The sequence below is a fragment of the Somniosus microcephalus genome, chromosome 15, assembly GCF_052327205.1.
Source record: "Somniosus microcephalus isolate GS21.2 chromosome 15, FLI_Smic_1.0, whole genome shotgun sequence".
Lineage (NCBI taxonomy): Eukaryota > Metazoa > Chordata > Chondrichthyes > Squaliformes > Somniosidae > Somniosus > Somniosus microcephalus.
The window spans coordinates 70220625-70241067 of record NC_141001.1 but is presented as its reverse complement, the minus strand read 5'-3'; the positions used below and the strand labels follow the sequence as shown (position 1 = coordinate 70241067).

The following is a 20443-nucleotide window of genomic DNA, read 5'->3' as shown; positions in this document are numbered from 1 at the left end:
CGAGGATGCGCGCAGAGTTTTGTGGGAGGACCTGCCGAAGGTCAGCCCGGAGGGCGCCGAAAAATTGGACGCTCCGCTAAGCCTGGCAGAGCTGACCGGCGCCCTCCGCCAGCTCTCTAGGGGAAAGTCCCCGGGGCTGGACAGGCTGACCGTGGAGTTCCACAGGACGTTCTGGGACGTCTTGGGGGGCGACTACGCGCGGGTCCTGGGGGAAAGTTTGGCGACCGGGGAGATGCCCCTCTCTTGGCGCAGGGCGGTCATTGTCCTGCTGCCTAAGAAGGGCGATCTCCGCCTCCTTAAGAACTGGCGCCCGGTCTCCCTCCTCAGCACGGACTATAAAATCTTTGCCAGGGCCATGTCTGCTCGCCTTGGCACCGTGCTGGCCCACATGATCCACCCCGACCAGTCCTACACGGTCCCGGGCCGGACCATCAACGATAACATCCATCTGGCCCGGGACCTGGTCCACCACTCCCAGAGGGCTGGTCTGTCGGTCGCCTTCCTTTCCCTGGATCAGGAGAAGGCGTTCGACAGGGTGGATCACGAGTATCTCTTCGGGACTCTGCGCGCATTCGGGTTCGGGACGCATTTCGTCGCCCGGATCTGACTTCTGTACGCCGCCGCAGAGTGATTAATGTTAACGGGTCCTTGACGGCGCCCCTTCGCTTCGGGAGGGGGGTGCGTCAGGGATGCCCCATGTCCGGTCAGTTATACACCATTTGCGTGGAGCCATTCCTGCGCCTCTTGCGGAAGAGGTTGACGGGACTGGCTCTGCAAGGGCCGGGCGTGGAGGTGGTCCTCTCGGCTTACGCCGATGACGTGCTCCTCACGGTCACGGATCCCGCTGACTTGCGGAGGATGCGGGAATGCCAGCAGATTTACTCGGACGCATCCTCCGCCAAGATCAATTGGGAGAAATGTTCCGGACTCCTGGTGGGTCAGTGGCGGGTGGACTCCCTGCCGGAGGAGTTCAGGCCTTTCGCCTGGAGCACCACGCACCTCCTCTATTTGGGAGTCTACCTTAGCCCTGCCGAGGACGCCTGGCCGGCGAACTGGCAAGAGCTGGAGGCCAAAGTCACCGCTCGCCTTGGGCGCTGGACAGGACTGCTCCGAGTGTTGTCCTACAGGGATCGAGCGCTGGTCATAAACCAGCTGGTGGCCGCCATGTTGTGGTACCGGTTGGTCACTTTGATCCCTCCCCCTGCGTTTGTCGCCAAGATGCAGAAGAAACTCATCGACTTCTTCTGGGACAAAAGGAAGCACTGGGTCTCTGCCGCGGTTCTGTGTCTCCCGCTTAGGGAGGGCGGTCAGGCGCTGGTGTGCCTTCGCACCCAGGCTGCGACTTTCCGTCTTCAGACGCTGCAGAGATACCTGTACGTTGAGATTCCTCCGAGATGGTGTGCGCTGGCGACGTTTTTCTTCCGCCAGCTGCACGGCCTCAATTACGACACGCAGCTCCTGTTTGTGAAAGTGGGCGGTAGGCGTGCCGACCTGCAGGAGTTGCCTGTCTTCTACCAGGAACTACTATGGGTTTGGAACTACGTCGCTTCCAGGCGGAGCTCTCCCCCGTCAGGAGCGGCGGCTCTCCTTCGGGAGCCGCTGCTCAGGAATCCGCACCTCCACGTACGCAGGTTCGGGCGGCTGACGGAGGGCGGGGCTGTGACTGGCAATGTGACCAGAGTCGGGGACCTGCTCGATGTCGGAGGAGCGGGCTGGATGGCGCCGGAGGAGCTGGCGTGGCGCCTGTCCTGGGCCAACGTCCGGCTCGCGGCCGAAGCCATCGAGTCGGTGAAAGCGGCACTGGGCCCCGACTCCACTAGGTGTATCGAGGCGGCTCAGGCACGTGGGGCGATCCCGTCTGAGCTTACCCCCGTCCGGACGGAATTCCTCATCGGCGCCCGGCCCCGAAACTCCCCTCGGGAGCCGGCGCCTCACAACTTGAGCCGTCTCGAGGAAATACCCTCCGTGCCTTTTCATTCCACGCGGAGGGGTTTCCTGTACAGGCTGCTCCTGCACATTCTCCACTTTGCCATCTTCGTCTGCCGTCCGGACACGCCTTGGCGTGGCGTCTTGCCGACTGGCGGTGGCGGAGGTCCCCAATGGAGGGCTCTCTACGCGGGAGTCCTCCCTTGTTCCATCGGGGACTTGGCCTGGAGGGTGTTGCACGGAGCGGTCCCGTGCAATAAGGTTTTAAGTAGGCTCACGGACTCCCAGGCCGCCTGCGTTTTTTGCGGCCTGGAGGAGTCCGTGTTTCACGTTTATATGGGGTGTGAGAGGTTGCAGCCCCTCTTTCACTACTTGAAGGGGCTGCTCCTCGATTTTTGGTTGCACTTCAGTCCCACGCTCTTGATCTACGGTCACCTGGTGCGGAGGGGAGCGGACAGGCTGGAGGACCTCCTTGTGGGCCTGCTCCTGGGCCTGGCTAAAAGAGCAATCAATTGGTCCAGGCAGCGGGCGGTCGAGGGGGTCGTCCAGCCGGATTGCCTGCCTCTCTTCCGCGGCCATATTCGCGCCCGGGTGGCCCTGGAGATGGAGCACGCGGTGTCCGCCGGTACGCTTGAGTCTTTCCGCGATCGTTGGGCGCCGCGGGGACTGGAGTGCATCATCAATTCGGAACACAAAATTTTGGTTTGATTTGTTGAGATTTGGTTGAACTTTTGTTTATTTGCAGTCGGATTGGGTTTTTCTTTTTTTAGGTTCAAATAAAAAGAGGACCCTCAGTTACTAAAGACCTGTTTAAGTATTCTGTTGTCTGTGTCCAGTTATTCAGCATAACTATATTTGAAAGCACAGACTCAACAGCTACCTCTTCTCGAGCTGTGCGAAAGAAACTAATTTTTCTTCTGTGGGTTCATAAATACTTGGATAGATTTTTAGTTGTCCCTAGCTACTCAGAACAAGAGATGGTTGGCTAGGGAGCCATTTTAGCTCTCACAAAAATAATAAAACCTAAATTTATAAAGCACTATACTGATATTTGCAAATGCCTTGAAATTGGTCCAAGAGTTGTGTTGCCAGGAGGCAATTATTTTTTTCTTGTTGCATTTTAGGTTTTGCCAGAGGTCAGGTGATCTAATACAGGCTTGTGAAAGTGGTGCTATGTAACTGGCTGCTAGTAAGTGTATATGAGCAGTTTGTTCTCCTTCCCTGTAAGGGAAATTCCTGACTTCTAATTGTTGCTTCTCCCTGATGTACTGGCTGTAATTGGTGGGGAAACTGCTTGGACCAAAAATTCTTCTTTTAATGAAAGTGCATCCAAATCCATGGAGCACAAAAAATCTGCTTCTGTCCAGACATTTTAACACTCGAGGTAGCATGGTAACTGAGGTGAAATACCAGCACACTGCATCATGGTGTAATAGAACGTGAGTTTGCTTCTCTAATTTATTATATTATAAACCCCTGATCTCCGCCGTACTGCAATTGGGGAAGTGCTGTGCATATACCCAGGTGGTTTTTGAAGAGAGTGTGGGGTCAGGGTAGAGAAAGAGGTGTCACCCTGCTTACTCTAGTGCAACTTCAAGAGACTAATTGAAAACTGCATTGGCAGAAGGTTGAGAAGAGGTTGCCTACTTGTGCTGATCAGGAATAGTGTGTTGCATGAGGAGACCAGAAAGGAAGGAGAAAATCTTATTGATGTACAAAAATTATAAGCACCCGATGTCCCAGGGCTGGCAGTGCAAGAGATTTTTTTTCCAAGTGTGAATGCCTGTAAATCTAGTGCTGAATATTCTAAATTTGTTGACAATTGGTTTCACCTTTCTCGGACAATAATGTTCAGATTTGAAGCAATGATACAGATCTTTTAAAGAAAATGAAAATTTTAAAGGCCTTTTATGGAAGCTGTATCCGTGTGAAGTTTTCTTCTGCTATAATCTGTGTGCCAAGAAAGCTCTGGAATTCTCTCTGCCTTTCTACCTCTCTCCTCCTTTAAGATGCTCCTTAAAACCTACCTCTCTGACCAAGCTTTTGGTCACCTGTCCTAATATCTTTTTACGTGGCTTGACGGGATTGAAGGCCGATAAATCCCCAGGGCCTGATAATCTACATCCTAGGGTACTTAAGGAAATGGCCCTAGAAATAGTAGATGCATTGCTGGTCATCTTCCAAAATTCTAGAGACTCTGGAACAGTTCCCATGGATTGGAAGGTAGCTAATGTTACCCCACTATTCAAAAAAAAAGGTGGTAGAGAGAAAACATGGAATTATAGACCGGTAAGCTCGACATCGGTAGTGGGGAAAATGCTAGAGTCCATTATAAAAGATGTAATAGAGCACTTGGAAAACAGTGACAGGATCAGACGACGTCAACATGGATTTAAAAAAGGTAAATCGTGCTTGACTAATCTACTGGAATTTTTTGAGGATGTAACTGGTAAAATAGATAAGGGAGAACCAGTGGATGTGGTGTATTTGGACTTTCAGAAGGCTTTCGATAAGGTCCCGCATAAGAGATTAGTGGGTAAAGTTAAGGCACGTGGGATTGGGGGCAAGGTACTGACTTGGATAGAGAACTGGTTGGCAGACAGGAAGCAAAGAGTTGGAATAAACGGGTCTTTTTCCGAGTGGTAGGCAGTGACTAGTGGGGTACCGCAGGGATCGGTCCTAGGACCCCAGCTATTCACAATATATATTAATGATCTAGACGAGGGAAATAGATGTAATATCTACAAGTTTGCAGACGACACGAAGCTGGGTGGGCGTGTGTGCTGTGAGGAGGATGCAGAGAATCTCCAGTATGATTTGGACAGGTTGGGTGATTGGGCAGATGCAGTATAATGTGGATAAATGCAAGGTTATCCACTTTGGTGGCAAAAACAGGAAGGCAGATTATTATCTGAACGGCAATAGATTGGGAGAAGGGGAAGTGCAACGAGACCTGGGTGTCCTTGTGCACCAGTCGCTGAAGGTAAGCATGCAGGTGGTTAAGAAGGCATATGGTATGTTGGCCTTCGTAGCGAGAGGGTTCGAGTACAGGAACAAGGATGTCTCGCTGCAGTTGTACAGGGCCATGGTGAGACCACACCTTGAGTATTGTGTGCAGTTTTGGTCGCCTTATCTGAGGAAGGATGTTCTTGCCATGGAGGGAGTGCAGCGAAGATTCACCAGACTGATACCTGGGATGGCAGGAATGACGTATGAAGATAGATTGGGTCGATTGGGCTTATACTCACTGGAGTTTAGAAGAATGAGAGGGGATCTCATTGAAACTTATAAAATTCTAACAGGACTAGACAGACTTGATGCAGGAAGGATGTTCCCGATGGCCGGGGAGTCCAGAACCAGGGGTCACAGTCTAAGGATAAGGGGTAAGCCATTTAGGACAGAGATGTGGAGGAATTTCTTCACCCAAAGAGTGGTGAACCTGTGGAATTCTCCACCACAGAAGGCAGTTGAGGCCAATTCATTAAATATATTCAAGAAGGAGTTAGATATATTTCTTAAGGCTAAAGGGATCAAGGGATATGGGGAGAAGGCAGGGACAGGGTACTGAATTTGGATGATCAGCCATGATCTCATTGAATGGCGGAACAGGCTCGAGGGGCCGAATGGCCTACTCCTGCTCCTATCTTCTATGTTTCTATGTTGTTGTCAAATTTTGATTGATAATGCTTTTGTGTGCGCCCTGGGATGTTTTACTAAGTGATAGGCGCTATATAAATGCAGGTTGTTCTAGAACTATTAAAAGTTGAGTTTGCTCCAGCATTATTGATTGTATTGTGGAATATTTTAACTGCTAGAATTAGATCTGCTGTTTAGAAAGTGGAAATGGTGCATTTCAGACTCCGATGGCTGAGTTATATTTCAGTGGTGGTGCACTTTCATTAAAAAAAAGTGTGTTTTTGTCCAAGCAATTTCCCCACCAATTACAGCCAGAATATCAGGGAGAAGCAACAATTAGAAGTAAGGAATTTCCCTTACAGGGAAGGAGAACAAACTGCTCATATACACTTACTAGCAGCCAGTTACACAGCACCACTTTCACAAGCCTGTATTAGATCACTTGACCTCTGGCAAAACCTAAAATTACTTTTGTGTTTTATTGCATAGATTCAAAACTTGCAGTATAACTATGAAGTTGCCAAGTATAAGACCCATCTCAAGGAGGCAGTCTTGCACTGCTTTAGCTTTGCACCAGCTCCAGACTAAACATCTTGGTGTAGCAAAGAGCTGTTTTTTTTATTGCCTCTTTGCTAATGTTAAAAATTTAAACATCATTGGACACTAGCAATCAGAGCTGCACTTGATGGGCAACATTAAAAAAAAAACTAGGTATAGCTGGATGATTCTGTTGTGCATTAAAATTGAGCATAACGAATGTTAACATTTATTCTGTCATTTTGAGTTGTGTACATTTATCGGTATTTTCAGAGTGTGGCAACACTCCAGTAAGTACATACTTTAACTCCCACATCTACTGTTTCTAGCTGTCAAATCCATCATAGGCAAAAGTGCATTTGACTGTTTCAGCTGGACACATAAAGCTTTAAGTACCAGTGACTGAAGGGTGATTTTTTTTTTGGGTGATTTACTTTATTTGAACTAAGCTCAAATAGTAGAATTGAGGCACCTGATCAAATAATTTCACCATAAAGGTTATTTGCTCCATTGTGCCTGTGCTAACTTCACATGGGGCTATATACTTTAATCCCATTTCTCAGCTCTTTCCGTTACCCCTTTACTTAAAAATCTGCATAAGTGCATTCAGTTGAAGGTCACATAGAAAACATTAACCTGTCTTACACTTTCAGATGCTGATTAACCTGCTGTGCATTTTGTGTTTTTATTTCAGTGACTTGTTTTCCTCCACTTACTCACGTATTCTCTTGCAACCTTTCATTCTGCTGTTTCTTGCTCTTATCACTATTGTGCAATCCTCCCTCCTCCTCGCTTGCTGACTACTTTTTCCTGTTTATTTCTCTCTCCTCAACCCTTTCTTTCTCTACTCTTAACCCTTTCCCTTTCCCCTTCTCACAATGCTTTCTCTCCCCTTTACTTTTCTCTCTTTTTCTTTCACTTCCCTTGCAACATTTTCTCTGTTCCCTTCTACTTTATTGTTACTATACTATGACCAGTACTTCTCTGAACTTTCCACTGATCACTGTTTCCTGATTTATCTGGTCTTTTCAACCTGGGTGGCTCCTTGCACAATAGCTCTGCACCTTTGGTTTCTCAATTTTAAAACAATCTCGACCTTGTAGTATTCCTTAGATGCAGTCCAAAATATTGAAGATTTTAAATGGTTCAGGCAGCTGCACAATAATGTGTAGATAATTTTGTTTCCTTGTATGAGCCATCAAGTCCAAGCAGCACTTAAAACCACTTCCGCCTGATATACTTTTATTTTTTTCAAGTAGGCACATACATTTCTTCTTTACTTGGAATGTGAATGATATTAATTTGGTTTTAGGAATTTTTAGAGACATGCTGTGGAAATCTCATGAAATAATTATCTGACATTTGTGTGCAGTATTGAAGAGAATGAGGTTATAGTGAGAATTCCATTGTGACCCAATTTATAAATGTTTTGTGGTATTCTACAAACTGGAATTAATATTTCAACATACACTGAGGAAAACATTTATGTCTGTCTCTCTCTCTCTCTCTCTCTCTCTAATCACCACCCCAAGATCTTTCAGATTATCCTTTTTCACCAACCCATTAGTGAGTTGAGAAATTTGTGCCTTTTTAATTGCGCAGAATTTTGGATGGAGCAAATTCTGAATAACTGTTCATCCTAACTAGTCAACTAAAGAAAGTGTCTATTTTAAATTGGACTACAATGCTACCAGTTCAGACAGGAAAATGAAGTCCTCCTCCTGTTCAAGTGGGTAGATGTGTGCAGCAACCATGTACATTTGTCAAAGAACATGGCTTGAATGCTTTGTACAGATAATATTTAACATAATACATTTTTATAGCAGTGACCACAAAAGCTTTCGAATGCAATTGTGTTGGTCGAGTCTGACTTTCTACTTTATGAAGTGACCTGGAAAATACTAATCTTGAGTGGAAAGTATACACTACAGTAATTGAAAAGTAATTTGTATATGAGATGCAAAATTTCCCATTGTACTGACAAGATTATAATCCCATTTTTTTTTTTGAAGAACTCCAAATTCATTGGGAGATCAGTGCAAAAAGTACTATTTAGGTGTACAAATGAAAGAAAACATGTACAGTATCTGGTTGCAAAGGGTAAAATACTCAAATGATGATGGGGTGGGAGGTCAAAAGATGCTGGATTTCTTGAAAGTGGTTATATTGAGAGCTGTCTAAGCATGTTGACTGTTTTCGGAGAAGGGGTAGACTTTGGAACTGATTAGGTTCTGCAAATTGCTCTAGGCATTTGTGCCAATTTTTTGGGGGTAAATTGTCCCCTTTACAATTATGTTGGATTGGTAATGAGCTTAACTGACTTGCTGTTCCCAACCCTTGATTTCTTTTGAAGGTATTGTAAGCGTGTTGAAACGGATTTTTTGGTCCTCAATCTGGTTCAGTACAAACACTGAGTCGGAATACTGGTTTAGTTCAACAGTTGTTTTATTCTGTTGTCCCGGGAGACTTACTCTGATACAGCACAGTTCTGACTCCAGCAGAGTCTCGACAGGTTCCACCAGAGCAAGTAATCTTTCATACAGAGTACCACATTATTATACTTGCTTTTGAGAAGACATTAACACACCTTACAGTCTGCACCAATCCTGAGCTGGGCACGTACACATTTAAATTGATTTCCTGGCCTGGCAGTTTGAAATAAAGAAGCCACATTTCACTGAATGGTTTATAGTTTAGGAAATATGCGGGTAATGGTTTCACGATCACCTAATCAGTATGGTAATGCGTTTTCTGATCGCCTATTGTCTGTATATCCTCTGCACTCCGCCCTACACTGTTTCCACCAGCAAGGTGTGACGTTGTGGGTGCCAGCCATATTAGCAGCCACAGATCAGTTTAGCTTTTCCCGAGTTAACATGATCATCTCTTACAATATGCAAGTGACTCAGCGATGTCGACATTGCACCACCATTTTAGGCTAACAGGATCCTCCATTTTAGATTGACAGGGTCCTTGGCCATGCGAAGCGAGTTGTTACCTTATTTTTGCATTCTATATCCTCAAGCGCACTGAAAATAATGTGTTCAAAAACATCAAACTACCACGTGGGAGCTCAAATGGCTTTTGCAGATACACAAAGTTTAGCATTCTTTCACTCGGGATATAATTTTTCAGACTTTTATCTGATTTCAAACTTTTTGTGAGGACTTGGGGATTTCAACAATTTATTTTTCCCTTCAGAAATGCATCGCTCAGAAACTTGTTTTTTAGCTTTATCCAAATATGTACTTAATTATATAATTTTAACTCTTGCATATGTAAGTCACCACAGTACTCTATTTTATGACTAACTCTTGCTTTACTTGTAATCTCTTATGTGATGGTAGTGGGACGGGTGAGGAGGAAGGAAAACAAGGCAGAGAGAATAGCTGGGGGGTTTTCATGAAGAAACTCTTGTCCCCTGTCCCTCCACCTGACAGCAGTGCTGTAGAGACATGGCAACCCATGTTACTGATACATGGATCCAGTCCAGGGGAGAGGGAGAGAAACTACATCCAACAATACTCGTATACATTTATGTATTTTAATGTAGGGGTGTAGAATTCGCAAAATTGAACATTTTCCTATAAGGGCCTATTGGTAGAAAAGGCCTTAACTTTTAAAGACTGTTTTAAAAGAAGCCCAGAAAAAGGGGCACACAAAATGGCCGCCAGACCCCGTGACCAGCTTTTGGGACACTTTAAAATGGTTCCTGCAGTCCCCAGACAGCTTTTTGTGGATTCAGCCCACAGTAGGTTCTGGAAGGCAGTTTCGGGGAAAACGAAACCAGACAGAGCCCCATACATATAGATTGGATGCAGATCCGATCAGATCGGCCTGTAGATAAAGGCCATCAAAATGTTTACCCAGACAAAGGGAAACAGTTTCATATTCATGGGAACATCAAGCACCGTTTTAAGACATCAGAAGGACATTAAAGACAATACAGGGTCGTTCCAGACCAGAGATGGCAGTTACCGGCCATCCCGAAGATACTTTAAAAAAACAAAGACTACCCCGCTGTGCTACAAGCCTGCCAAAAGTTAAACAAAGACTCACCTTGATTTGGCAGGAGATAAGGGCTTCTTTGAGAAGTATAACTGGAGTCCCGGGGTAGCCATCGGCAGCTTTTGCAGTTTTTTGCAGCTTGGAGCTTTTGCAGCTTTTCGGAGCTTGGTGGAGCGAAGCGTGGCGTGGCGCAGCTTGGCTCAGCTAGCTTGCCTTTTCGAGAGCCGTGGAGGAACGTCGATCCAGAGACCAGTCAAGAAGGTGATTCGAGTCTGCGTCCCGCCCCGGGGTAACCATCAGGAGATCATCGACAAACCCCGGCCGTTGATGAGACAAGGACAGTAGCCCTCCAGAAGAAACCTATCTGAAAATGGTAAACCAGCTGGGCTCTGCGAAGAAACCTATCTAACCATGGTCAAACAGTTGGTCTCCGTCCACGCCGACGTCCAGGCCTGCCAGCATCCAGCCTGTCCGTGACCTTCACCTCGAGGAAGAAAAGAGAGTGTCGCAGCCCGCAGCGTTGACCACGTGGAGACAGGACGCCTGAGAGGATCAAAACGCAGACCTTTCAAAATCTTATACTTTCTAATTGGATTGGTGAGCATGTTTCTGGCCCCTCATAATCTGATCTAGCTAGGCTTAGGGGGTGGGCATTTTGGGTATAATTAATTGAGTTGTTGTCCCTCGATGTTCCGTGTGTTTCCCCATTTCGTGATGACTTTTGTAAAGTATAACATGCCTGTATTATGATTTGTTTTTCCCTCCCATGTACCTTATTTGGCTTACATTCAATTTGTTCCTTTATGCAATAAAATTTCATTTCGTTTTCATTAAACCTGATCTATAAAGTATTCTCTACATTGTAGTTCCTGCCTCAAAGTCCAGTGTATAGAACCTAAGGGGCGAGTGGGTCGAACCACTCAAGATTTTTACTGTGCAAGAGAGAGAGGCCTCTAGAGAGAGAAAACCTCTGCGATCGAAAACCCCTTACAGGGGTAAGGAAGTATGTAGCAGTTGACTATATTCTCTATGTATTTTTAGCTTTTCCCCAATCTTGTTTTTGGAAGAAGGCAGTAGAAGTTTGAACTGGTTAGTTCTGCAACTTGTTCTTGGCATTTGTGGAAATATTTTTTTTGGAAAGAGTTCAGTTTAATTGATTTGAAACTGTTGTCACCTCCCAGTGCAGGATTATATATTTTATCCTCAGAAGTAGGAGGCTGCTTAATTTAATTGATTATAGGTTAGAGCCCATTCTGTGTGTGCTGTGGCCTCGGAAGAAGTCAAAATGTGGATATTTCTCATGGGTATTTTCAATAGGACAAGGTTTCGTAGATTTTATTTGCCTTCCTGAAGCAAGATTGCTCCAAGCTAACCTACAGTTCAGGTTATCAGTCTCCTGCCCAATATTGTGAAGCTTGGAATAAGATCAAGCATATTCCTTTTACAGATCTATATTAATATTGTTGTATGATCCATAGAGGATATGTGAAAAATGATGAGGTTTCACTTTGCTAATGACTGCAAAAACATTCTTGTAAAATTTGAAGGGCTGGTGACCTTTGTTGAATAGGTGTCCCTTGCTGACACCCAGTTATAGCTCACAAACTTTAGTAGCATTTGTTTGGTTTAACATTTCACTTGGACTTCCTTAAATTCTGTGTAAAATATAGAGTTGCAACCCAGGATTCAAGATTATATTAGCCTTCATTTCAAAAGGTTGGGTGGAGACTTTCCTCACGGCCTTCATCTACTTAAGTACTTTCAACAAAGTTATGCTCTGTCAATATTGCAGTCACCTGGAATTTTGGGTCAGAATTTTGGGTCAGCATTTTAGAAATGTTGAGTGCCTGCTTGATTTTTTTTTCCCAATTGTATTCTGAGGTATCAAATAAGAAAGAAAGAAATTGCATTTATATGGCACCTTTCGCAACCTCAGGACAACCCAAAGTTCTTTACAGCCAATGAAGTACTTTTGAAATGTAGTCACTGTTGTAATGTAGGGCCTCAGATTTTAAGTAGTGTTTGATTTCCATTTTCATCTCCAGCTTGGAGGGAGAATTGATTATTGAATGAGGGATACAAGTTGACATCCTGTGGTGTTGCTCACGGGTAATCTGTGGTTTGGAGTGCAATCATAATGTTTAGTTGCTAAGTGGGAGCTGTGTTTAACTTGGCCGACCCTTTTTAAACTACTGCTCAGTTACCTCCTGTGGGTAATGCTCTAAACATGCATGCCCTGAGGTACATTGGAGGCTAATTGCTATTGCTCTGAAAGCTGGTTTCTAGCTACTTATAAGTCCCCAGCTCCTGACCTTAGGGAAGAGACCAAGTTATCAAAATTCAAAAAGCAAGCGGGAAATTACTGACTTTTTAAATATACTTTTATTTTAAAATTTCAGTCAGCACGTATGACACTATGATGGGTGCACTAGACCCAAAATCTTTATACTAGAAGATCTGCCGTGGCATTACTCTTGGTGAGTCGGAGGATATGCTGTTTTATGCAATGTAACATACAATGTATTATTGGGGCATTGATTTATAGTGATTGATAAGTTAAAAGGATTTCTCCAACATTGACTTGGGGAAGCCTGTTGAAATTCCTTAAGCTTGGTTCCTAAAAGAGGTGCAAATGCACTTAAATGTCTTTAAGCAAGTTCCTGATAATGGGTGGGATTGTGGCGAATGGAGCTGTGGGTGGGGACCTGGTTGTGGTGGGGGGTTGTCCAGGTGTGCGGTAGCAGCATCTGGGTACGGCAGGCAGCATTGGGGGTGAGAGATATTGGGCAGCAAACATCAAGTCGCAGATTTGATTTTGGCTGCTTCAAGGCATTTAGTGTCATGGATAACAGTACTGCCTATCTTTGAGACAGAACTGGTAGGTTTCAGAGATAAGTAAGCAACAGTGCCATTAGAAGATAAAGGAATCCCTGATATGCAACTGTGGAGTGGCTATCCAAACCATGGAGCGTCTTGTGAACCGTTGCTCACTACGATTCTTCCTTGATTGAATAGCTTCTATTCACTCCATATCACCAGAGGCCATAGAGCAGATGACGAACTTGGATGTCAACATTAAATGTTGCTTTTCAAGCTGTCATACGAAAAAAGTGCCATTGAAGATCAAGCACAGAAGGTTCTGTGGTATGTAAAATGAATGGATAAGTTTAATTATGATAGAAAAAGTGTGAAAGCAAAATGTTACAACAAATAAATGCGATACTTAAAAGGAAGTGAGCCCATATGCATATATTGTAGATGATCATAGTTAGGTTATATGTTGATTATAAATAGTGTAATTTGTTTAAAAAAAAAAAAAAAATGTATTCTTTAGTTGACCTTGCTAATCCCAATCCTGCTGTATGGAAGTGTAGATAAGTTGAGATGCTTTAAGGAAAGCAGTCAAGTTGAATGGGTCATTCTGTTGACTTCAGTTTGCAGAACATAATTCAGATGCAAATTGGTGAAGAAGAAGCCAATATAAACAAGCTGGAGGCTTCATCTTTTGGCACTTCATTTGGTTTAGGTCAGTTGCAGCAATAATTCTTTTCAAAGTGACTCAATTTTGTGGGTTTTCTCTTGGTCCACAATACATACAGCAAAGTCTCCTCCTTCAGCTCCGTTTCTTTGTAACTTTTTCACCTTGCTGGAACAACTTTTTTGAATTCAGACCAGTTAAAGATGGATCCTCTCCAACTATCTTGTTGCAGTGGCTTTTTTTCATTTCTTCACAGCCTTGTCTTCTGCCCTGAATTCCATTCCTTTATAGTTCTGTTGTTCCTTGGTAACAAGCACTCTTTATGATATCAGTGGATCAGTGCTGGGACCACTGTTGTTCACAAATTTTGTTAACGATTTAGACTTTGGAATCAAAAACACAATTTCTAAATTAGTTGGTGACACCAAATTGGGGGGATAGTCAATACTGAAGAGGACTGCAACAAATTACAAGAAGACATTAATAAACTTGCAGAATGGGCATATAATTTGCAAATGAATTTGAACAGAGATAAGTGTGAGGTATTACATGTTGGTAAGAAAAATAAGATCATCACAGATTACTTGGAAAATAAGAATCTAAATGGGGTAGAGGAGCAAAGGGATCTGGGAGTACAAATACACATCATTAGAAGTAGTTGACAAACATTCACTACAAGCCCACTGACTCCCACAGCTACCTGGACTACACTTCCTGCCACCCCGCTTCCTGTAAGGACTCTATTCCATTCTCCCAGTTTCTCCGACTCCGCCGCATCTGCTCTGACGACGCCACCTTTTCATACCAGTGCTTCCGACATATCTTCCTTTTTCCTCAACCGAGGATTCCACTCTACTGTGGTTGACACAGCCCTTGACCGTGTCCGTTCTATTTCCCGCACTTCTGCTCTCACCCCGTCCCCTCCCTCCCGGAACCACGATAGGGTTCCCCTTGTCCTCACCTTTCACCTCACCAGCCTCCACATTCAACGGATCATCCTCCGTCATTTCTGCCGCCTCCAGCGTGATCCCACCACCAAACACCTCTTCCCCTCACCTCCCCTTTCAGCATTCCGAAGGGACTGCTCCCTCCGAGACACCCTGGTCCACTCCTCTAGCACCCCCAACACCCCTTCCCCTTCGCCCGGCACCTTCCCATGCAAGCACAGGAGATGCAACACATGCCCTTTTACCTCCACCCTTCCCACTGTCCAGGGCCCCAAACACTCCTTCCAGGTGAAACAGCGATTTACTTGTACTTCTTGCAATTTAGTACACTGTATTCGCTGCTCACGATGCGGTCTCCTCTACATTGGGGAGACCAAATGCAGATTGGGTGACCGCTTTGCGGAACACCTCCGTTCAGTCCGTAAGGGTAACCCTGAGCTTCTGGTCGCCTGTCACTTTAATTCTCCACTCCACTCCCACTCAGACCTCACGGTCCTCGGCCTCTTGCATTGTTCCAATGCAGCTCAACATAAGCTCGAGGAACAGCATCTCATCTTTCGATTAGGCACTTGACAGCCTTCTGGACTCAGCATAGAGTTCAACAATTTCAGACCATAACCTCTGCCCCTATTTTTTTTCCCTTTTTTTTACACTTCATCTAGAGCCATCTTTTATTTCTTAACTTGTCCCATTACCATCTCCTTTTGCCTTGCACCATCTCTTAATCTCTCCTGCCTTCCATCCTATCACAGACCTTCCCTATTGTTCTTTCCTCCCCTCCCCCTTTCCCTGTCCTTGCACTTGCTTAAAAACATGTTCGATCTCAAGCTTTTTCCAGTTCTGACGAAGGGTCACCGACCTCAAACGTTAACTATGTTTCTTTCTCCACAGATACTGCCTGACCTGCTGAGTATTTCCAGCATTTTCTGTTTTTATTTCAGATTTCCAGCATCCACAGTATTATTGCTTTTGTATTAAAAGTAGTGATGCAGGTTAATAAGGCCATTTAAAAAAAAAAAAAAACAAGCACTTGGGGTTTAGAATTGAAAAGTGGAGAAGTTATGCTAAACTCGTACTGAACCTTGGTTAGACCACAATTTGAGTACTGTGTACAGTTCTGGTTGCCACATTATAGAAAGGATATAGAGGCACTGGAGAGGGTGCAAAAAAGATTTACAAGGATGATACCAGAAATGCAAAGTTATACCCATCAGGAAAGGATGTACAGGCCGGGTCTATTTTCTCTTGCAAGGAGAAAGCTAAGGGGTGACCTAATAGAGGTCTTTAAAATTATGAAAGGTTTTGAAAGAGTAGACACAGAGCGTGTGTTTCCACTTACAGCAGCAATTGCAGCCCAGCAACAGATTACGCTCCTCTGTACCTGTGGCTCTTATGTTGATTGTGGCCCTGAATTTCTGTGCCTCGGGGTTATTCCAACCCGTAGCAGGAAACATTAACAACATTAATTTGGTGTGGATGCGGATGCCTGCATCAAGCAGGTGACAGATGCTCTGTTTACCAGAACAAATGGCTTCATGTCCTTCCCTGTGGAGGCTATGGAGCAGGGAAACATAGAAACATAGAAGATAGGAGCAGGAGTAGGCCATTCGGCCCCCTCAAGCCTGCTCCGCCATTCAATGAGATCATGGCTGATCACCCAAACTCAGTACCCTGTCCCTGCTTTCTCCCCATATCCCTTGATCCCTTTAGCCTTAAGAAATATATCCAACTCCTTCTTGAATATATTTAATGAATTGGCCTCAACTGCCTTCTGTGGTAGAGAATTCCACAGGTTCACCACTCTCTGGGTGAAGAAATTCCTCCTCATTTCTGTCCTAAATGGCTTACCCCTTATCCTTAGACTGTGACCCCTGGTTCTGGACTCCCCGGCCATCGGGAACATCCTTCCTGCATCTAGTCTGAAAAGTCCTGTTAGAATTTTATGTTTCAATGAGATCCCCTCTCATTCTTCTAAACTCCAGCGAGTATAAGCCCAATCGACCCAATCTCTCCTCATACGTCATTCTTGCCATCCCAGGTATCAGTCTGGTGAATCTTCGCTGCACTCCCTCCATGGCAAGAACATCCTTCCTCAGATAAGGCGACCAAAACTGCACACAATACTCAAGGTGTGGTCTCACCATGGCCCTGTACAACTGCAGCGAGACATCCTTGTTCCTGTACTCGAACCCTCTCGCTACGAAGGCCAACATACCATTTGCCTTCTTAACCGCCTGCTGCACCTGCATGCTTACCTTCAGCGACTGGTGCACAAGGACACCCAGGTTTCGTTGCACTTCCCCTTCTCCCAATCTATTACCGTTCAGATAATAATCTGCCTTCCTGTTTTTGCCACCAAAGTGGATAACCTCGCTTTTATCCACATTATACTGCATCTGCCCAATCACCCAACCTGTCCAAATCATACTGGAGTTTCTCGGCATCCTCCTCACAGCACACACGCCCTACCCAGCTTTGTGTCGTCTGCAAACTTGGAGATATTACATCTAGTTCCCTCGTCTAGATCATTTAATATATATTGTGAATAGCTGGGGTCCTAGGACCGATCCCTGCGGTACCCCACTAGTCACTGCCTGCCACTCGGAAAAAGACCCGTTTATTCCAACTCTTTGCTTCCTGTCTGCCAACCAGTTCTCTATCCAAGTCAGTACCTTACCACCAATCCCATGTGCCTTAACTTTACACGCTAATCTCTTATGCGGGACCTTATCGAAAGCCTTCTGAAAGTCCAAATACACCATATCCATTGGTTCTCCCATATCTAGTCTACCAGTTACATCCTCAAAAAATTCCAGTAGATTAGTCAAGCACGATTTACCTTTTGTAAATCCATGTTGACGTCGTCTGATCCTGTTACTGTTTTCCAAGTGCTCTGCTATTACATCTTTATAATGGACTCTAGCATTTTCCCCACTACCGATGTTGGGCTTACCGGGCTATAATTCCCCGTTTTCTCTCTACCACCTTTTTTGAATAGTGGGGTAACATTAGCTACATGGGAACTGTTCCAGAGTCTATAGAATTTTGGAAGATGACCAGCAATGTATCTACTATTTCTAGGGCCACTTCCTTAAGTACCCTAGGATGTAGATTATCGGGCCCAGGTGATTTATCGGCCTTCAATCCCATCAATTTCCCTAACGCCATTTCCCTACAAATACTGATTTCATTCAGTTCCTCCCTCTCATTAGACCCTATGTACCCCGTCATCTCTGGGAGGTTAAAACTGGTCTCCGGGCTTTGCCAAGATTGCAGTCTTCCCTCCGGTGCAGGGCACCATCGACTGCAGATACATAGACCCCGAATTTGATATGAACAGGGCTTTCACTCGCTGAATGTGGAACAAGTATGCAGTGGCATGCAGCGCTTTATGCTTGTCTGTTCCCACTACCCTGGCAGTTGTTATAATGCCTTCATCCTGCGCCTATTCTCAATTTTCCATCTTGCACCACAACATTGGATCAAAGGCTGGCTGATAGGGGACTAGTGCTTGCCCCTATATGTGTGGCTCATGACACCTGTCAGGAACCCATACACAGATGCTGAAATGAGATACAATTTAAGCCATTCCTCCACTAGATCCCTGATTGAGCAAACTATCGGCACCCTGAAGAAACAATTCCATTATCTGGATAGCTCTGCAGGTGTCCTGCAGTACCGCCCCCAGAGAGTAAAGAATTGTCATGTGCTACATGCGCCACAACTTTGCTCTACAAAGGGAACAACCCAGCAAGCCACCTGCAGAGAAAGACATGGAGGAACTTGAAGAACTGAAAGATGTAGAGGATGACTTGGAAGAGCAATCCTGCCAGCTGCAAGACCTCTTTGACAGCAGGTCATTGAGGAGAGTTTGACTAAACTTTCCCTATTCCCCTTCACCAGCAGTCCTTCCCAACATCAGTCCCAGTTACTCCACAATCCTTAGGACTGCACTCAACCCAAACACACCAGCATCCGCAGTCCTGTCAAATCACATTGCCTGGTCAATAAATACTCACCAAAACAAACTCAGCGCACCAAGAATTCAATTTTGGAAAAAAAATATTTACAATGAACAAAAACACATCCAAATACTAATGATTACCCTGGTGCAAGTTCCTAGTTTAAAAAAAAAATCATTCTTAGGATGTGGGCATCGTTGGCAAGGCCGGTATTTATTTGCCATCCCTAGTTAGCTTTGAGAAGGTGATGGTGGGCCTTCTTGAACCACTGCAGTCCATGTGGTGAATATACTCCCACAGTGCTGTTGGGTACGGAGTTCCTTGATATTGATTCAGCAACAATGAAGGAACAACAGTAAATGTCTTAAGTCAGGATGCTGTGTTACTTGGAGGGGAACTTGGAGGTGATGGTATTCCCGTTCACCTGCTGCCCTTGTCCATCTAGCTGGTGGATGCCGTGAGTTTGGGAGCTGCTGTCGAAGAAGCCTTGGCGAGTTGTTGCCGTGCATCCTGAGATATTTGGTGAAGAAGGAAAGATGGAAATTAGATTGAATTTTTGTAATACAGTAGGTTGTATAAATGTTTTTTTATAGCTTCACTATAAAAACAAGCATGCTAAGCAGATGGGTTGTAAAGGAGCTCCCATTGTGAGATATGCAGAGATTTATTATTTATCTGTGGTACTAATGGGAGCAAATTTATTTGTGGGTAATGTAAATACTGTTTCTTTATTTTACAGGAACCAATCAAAAACACTTACTTTATTTTCACCAGGAGATCTCTTACAGACTTCTCTCTAAATTCTTTTTGTAATTGTTGTGCATCTCCCGTCACCCACTTCCATACCAAAGTTCCTTGCCTTGCAACAGCATAATATCTGATTTACTGTGAGCAACATCACAGGATATCTACTGGTCTTTGCAATAACTAAATTTACCGTTCTGCTACCAATTACTATTAGCTGAATTTTTTGGCATGCACAAGAAACCAAGAACTTATTGGTGACCAATGTCCATATTGTAAATAATTATGGCAACTAATAAAGGTGCAGAACCTGATTTCATTATCACATTTTTTCCTTATTAAGTAGTACTGTGGTAATACATTTTCAGTAATGTGTTAATTTCTTTTGCGCTCAGGATCTGTTGAAGGTTCAGGGAAGATAATTCAGCGTTTTCCACAGAAGGACTGGGATGATGTGCCTTTTCCGCAGGGAATAGAATTGGTAAGTATATAAGTTCTCATTTTGCATTTCATAACTGGAAATTGAGTTTTTCTTATTATTTTTGGACAAATATTTAGCTAAGCTGAAGCATAAATAGTTCATGGCCTTCTAGAACTCATGACTTCTAGCTATATTGGAATGCAAAGAATATTGATGAAAGATGTTTGTGTTGAGGCTTCATTTCTTATGAAAACTTGAGCAGCGTTTAGTCTTATGGTGTAAGTTGTTAGTTAGTACCTAACTTCTGTCCCTGGTTTTATTACAGCTAACTATTTAAAAATATGGTACACTGACCTACTATACTTAATTTACATTTTTATGAACATAACTAACAAATCAGTGGGGACTGTGCTGGAGATAGTTGTTAGGCTTGCTTGTCATTAGTAATCTAAATCTCCAATAATATAAAACATCAGAGGCAAGGGGAGTAATACAAATAATTTGCTTATCTTGTAGAATTCTCTTAGGACATATCCTTCCTGATCACTTGCAATAGGTCACACAGTTTATTAGTTAAGTAACTTGAAATTATTTTCTGTTGGCATATGAAAATGGAACCTGACAGATACTTTCAGTAATTAAATATTCTTAAACAAAAATATTTAAGAGTTTGCATTTAGGTAAAAACATTTAAAAGCTTATAAGAACCAATCAATAACTCATTTTATCAAGCTCAGTTAATGGGAAATCCCACTGTAGCTTGAGTAAAAGGTAAAGTAATAAA

At 44.2% G+C, this 20443-nt stretch overlaps 1 protein-coding gene across 5 annotated transcripts in view; it reads left to right on the top strand.

Moving 5' to 3' along the window:
• The window catches only part of sbf2 (SET binding factor 2), a 709984-nt gene that overhangs the window by 66408 nt on the left and 623133 nt on the right, over nucleotides 1-20443 (top strand). For all 5 annotated transcript variants that reach the window (XM_086007986.1, XM_086007985.1, XM_086007989.1 and 2 more), the window contains exon 2: nucleotides 19634-19719. In XM_086007986.1, the coding sequence (XP_085864112.1) occupies nucleotides 19634-19719 (86 nt within the window). The remainder of the gene's footprint in view (nucleotides 1-19633; nucleotides 19720-20443) is intronic.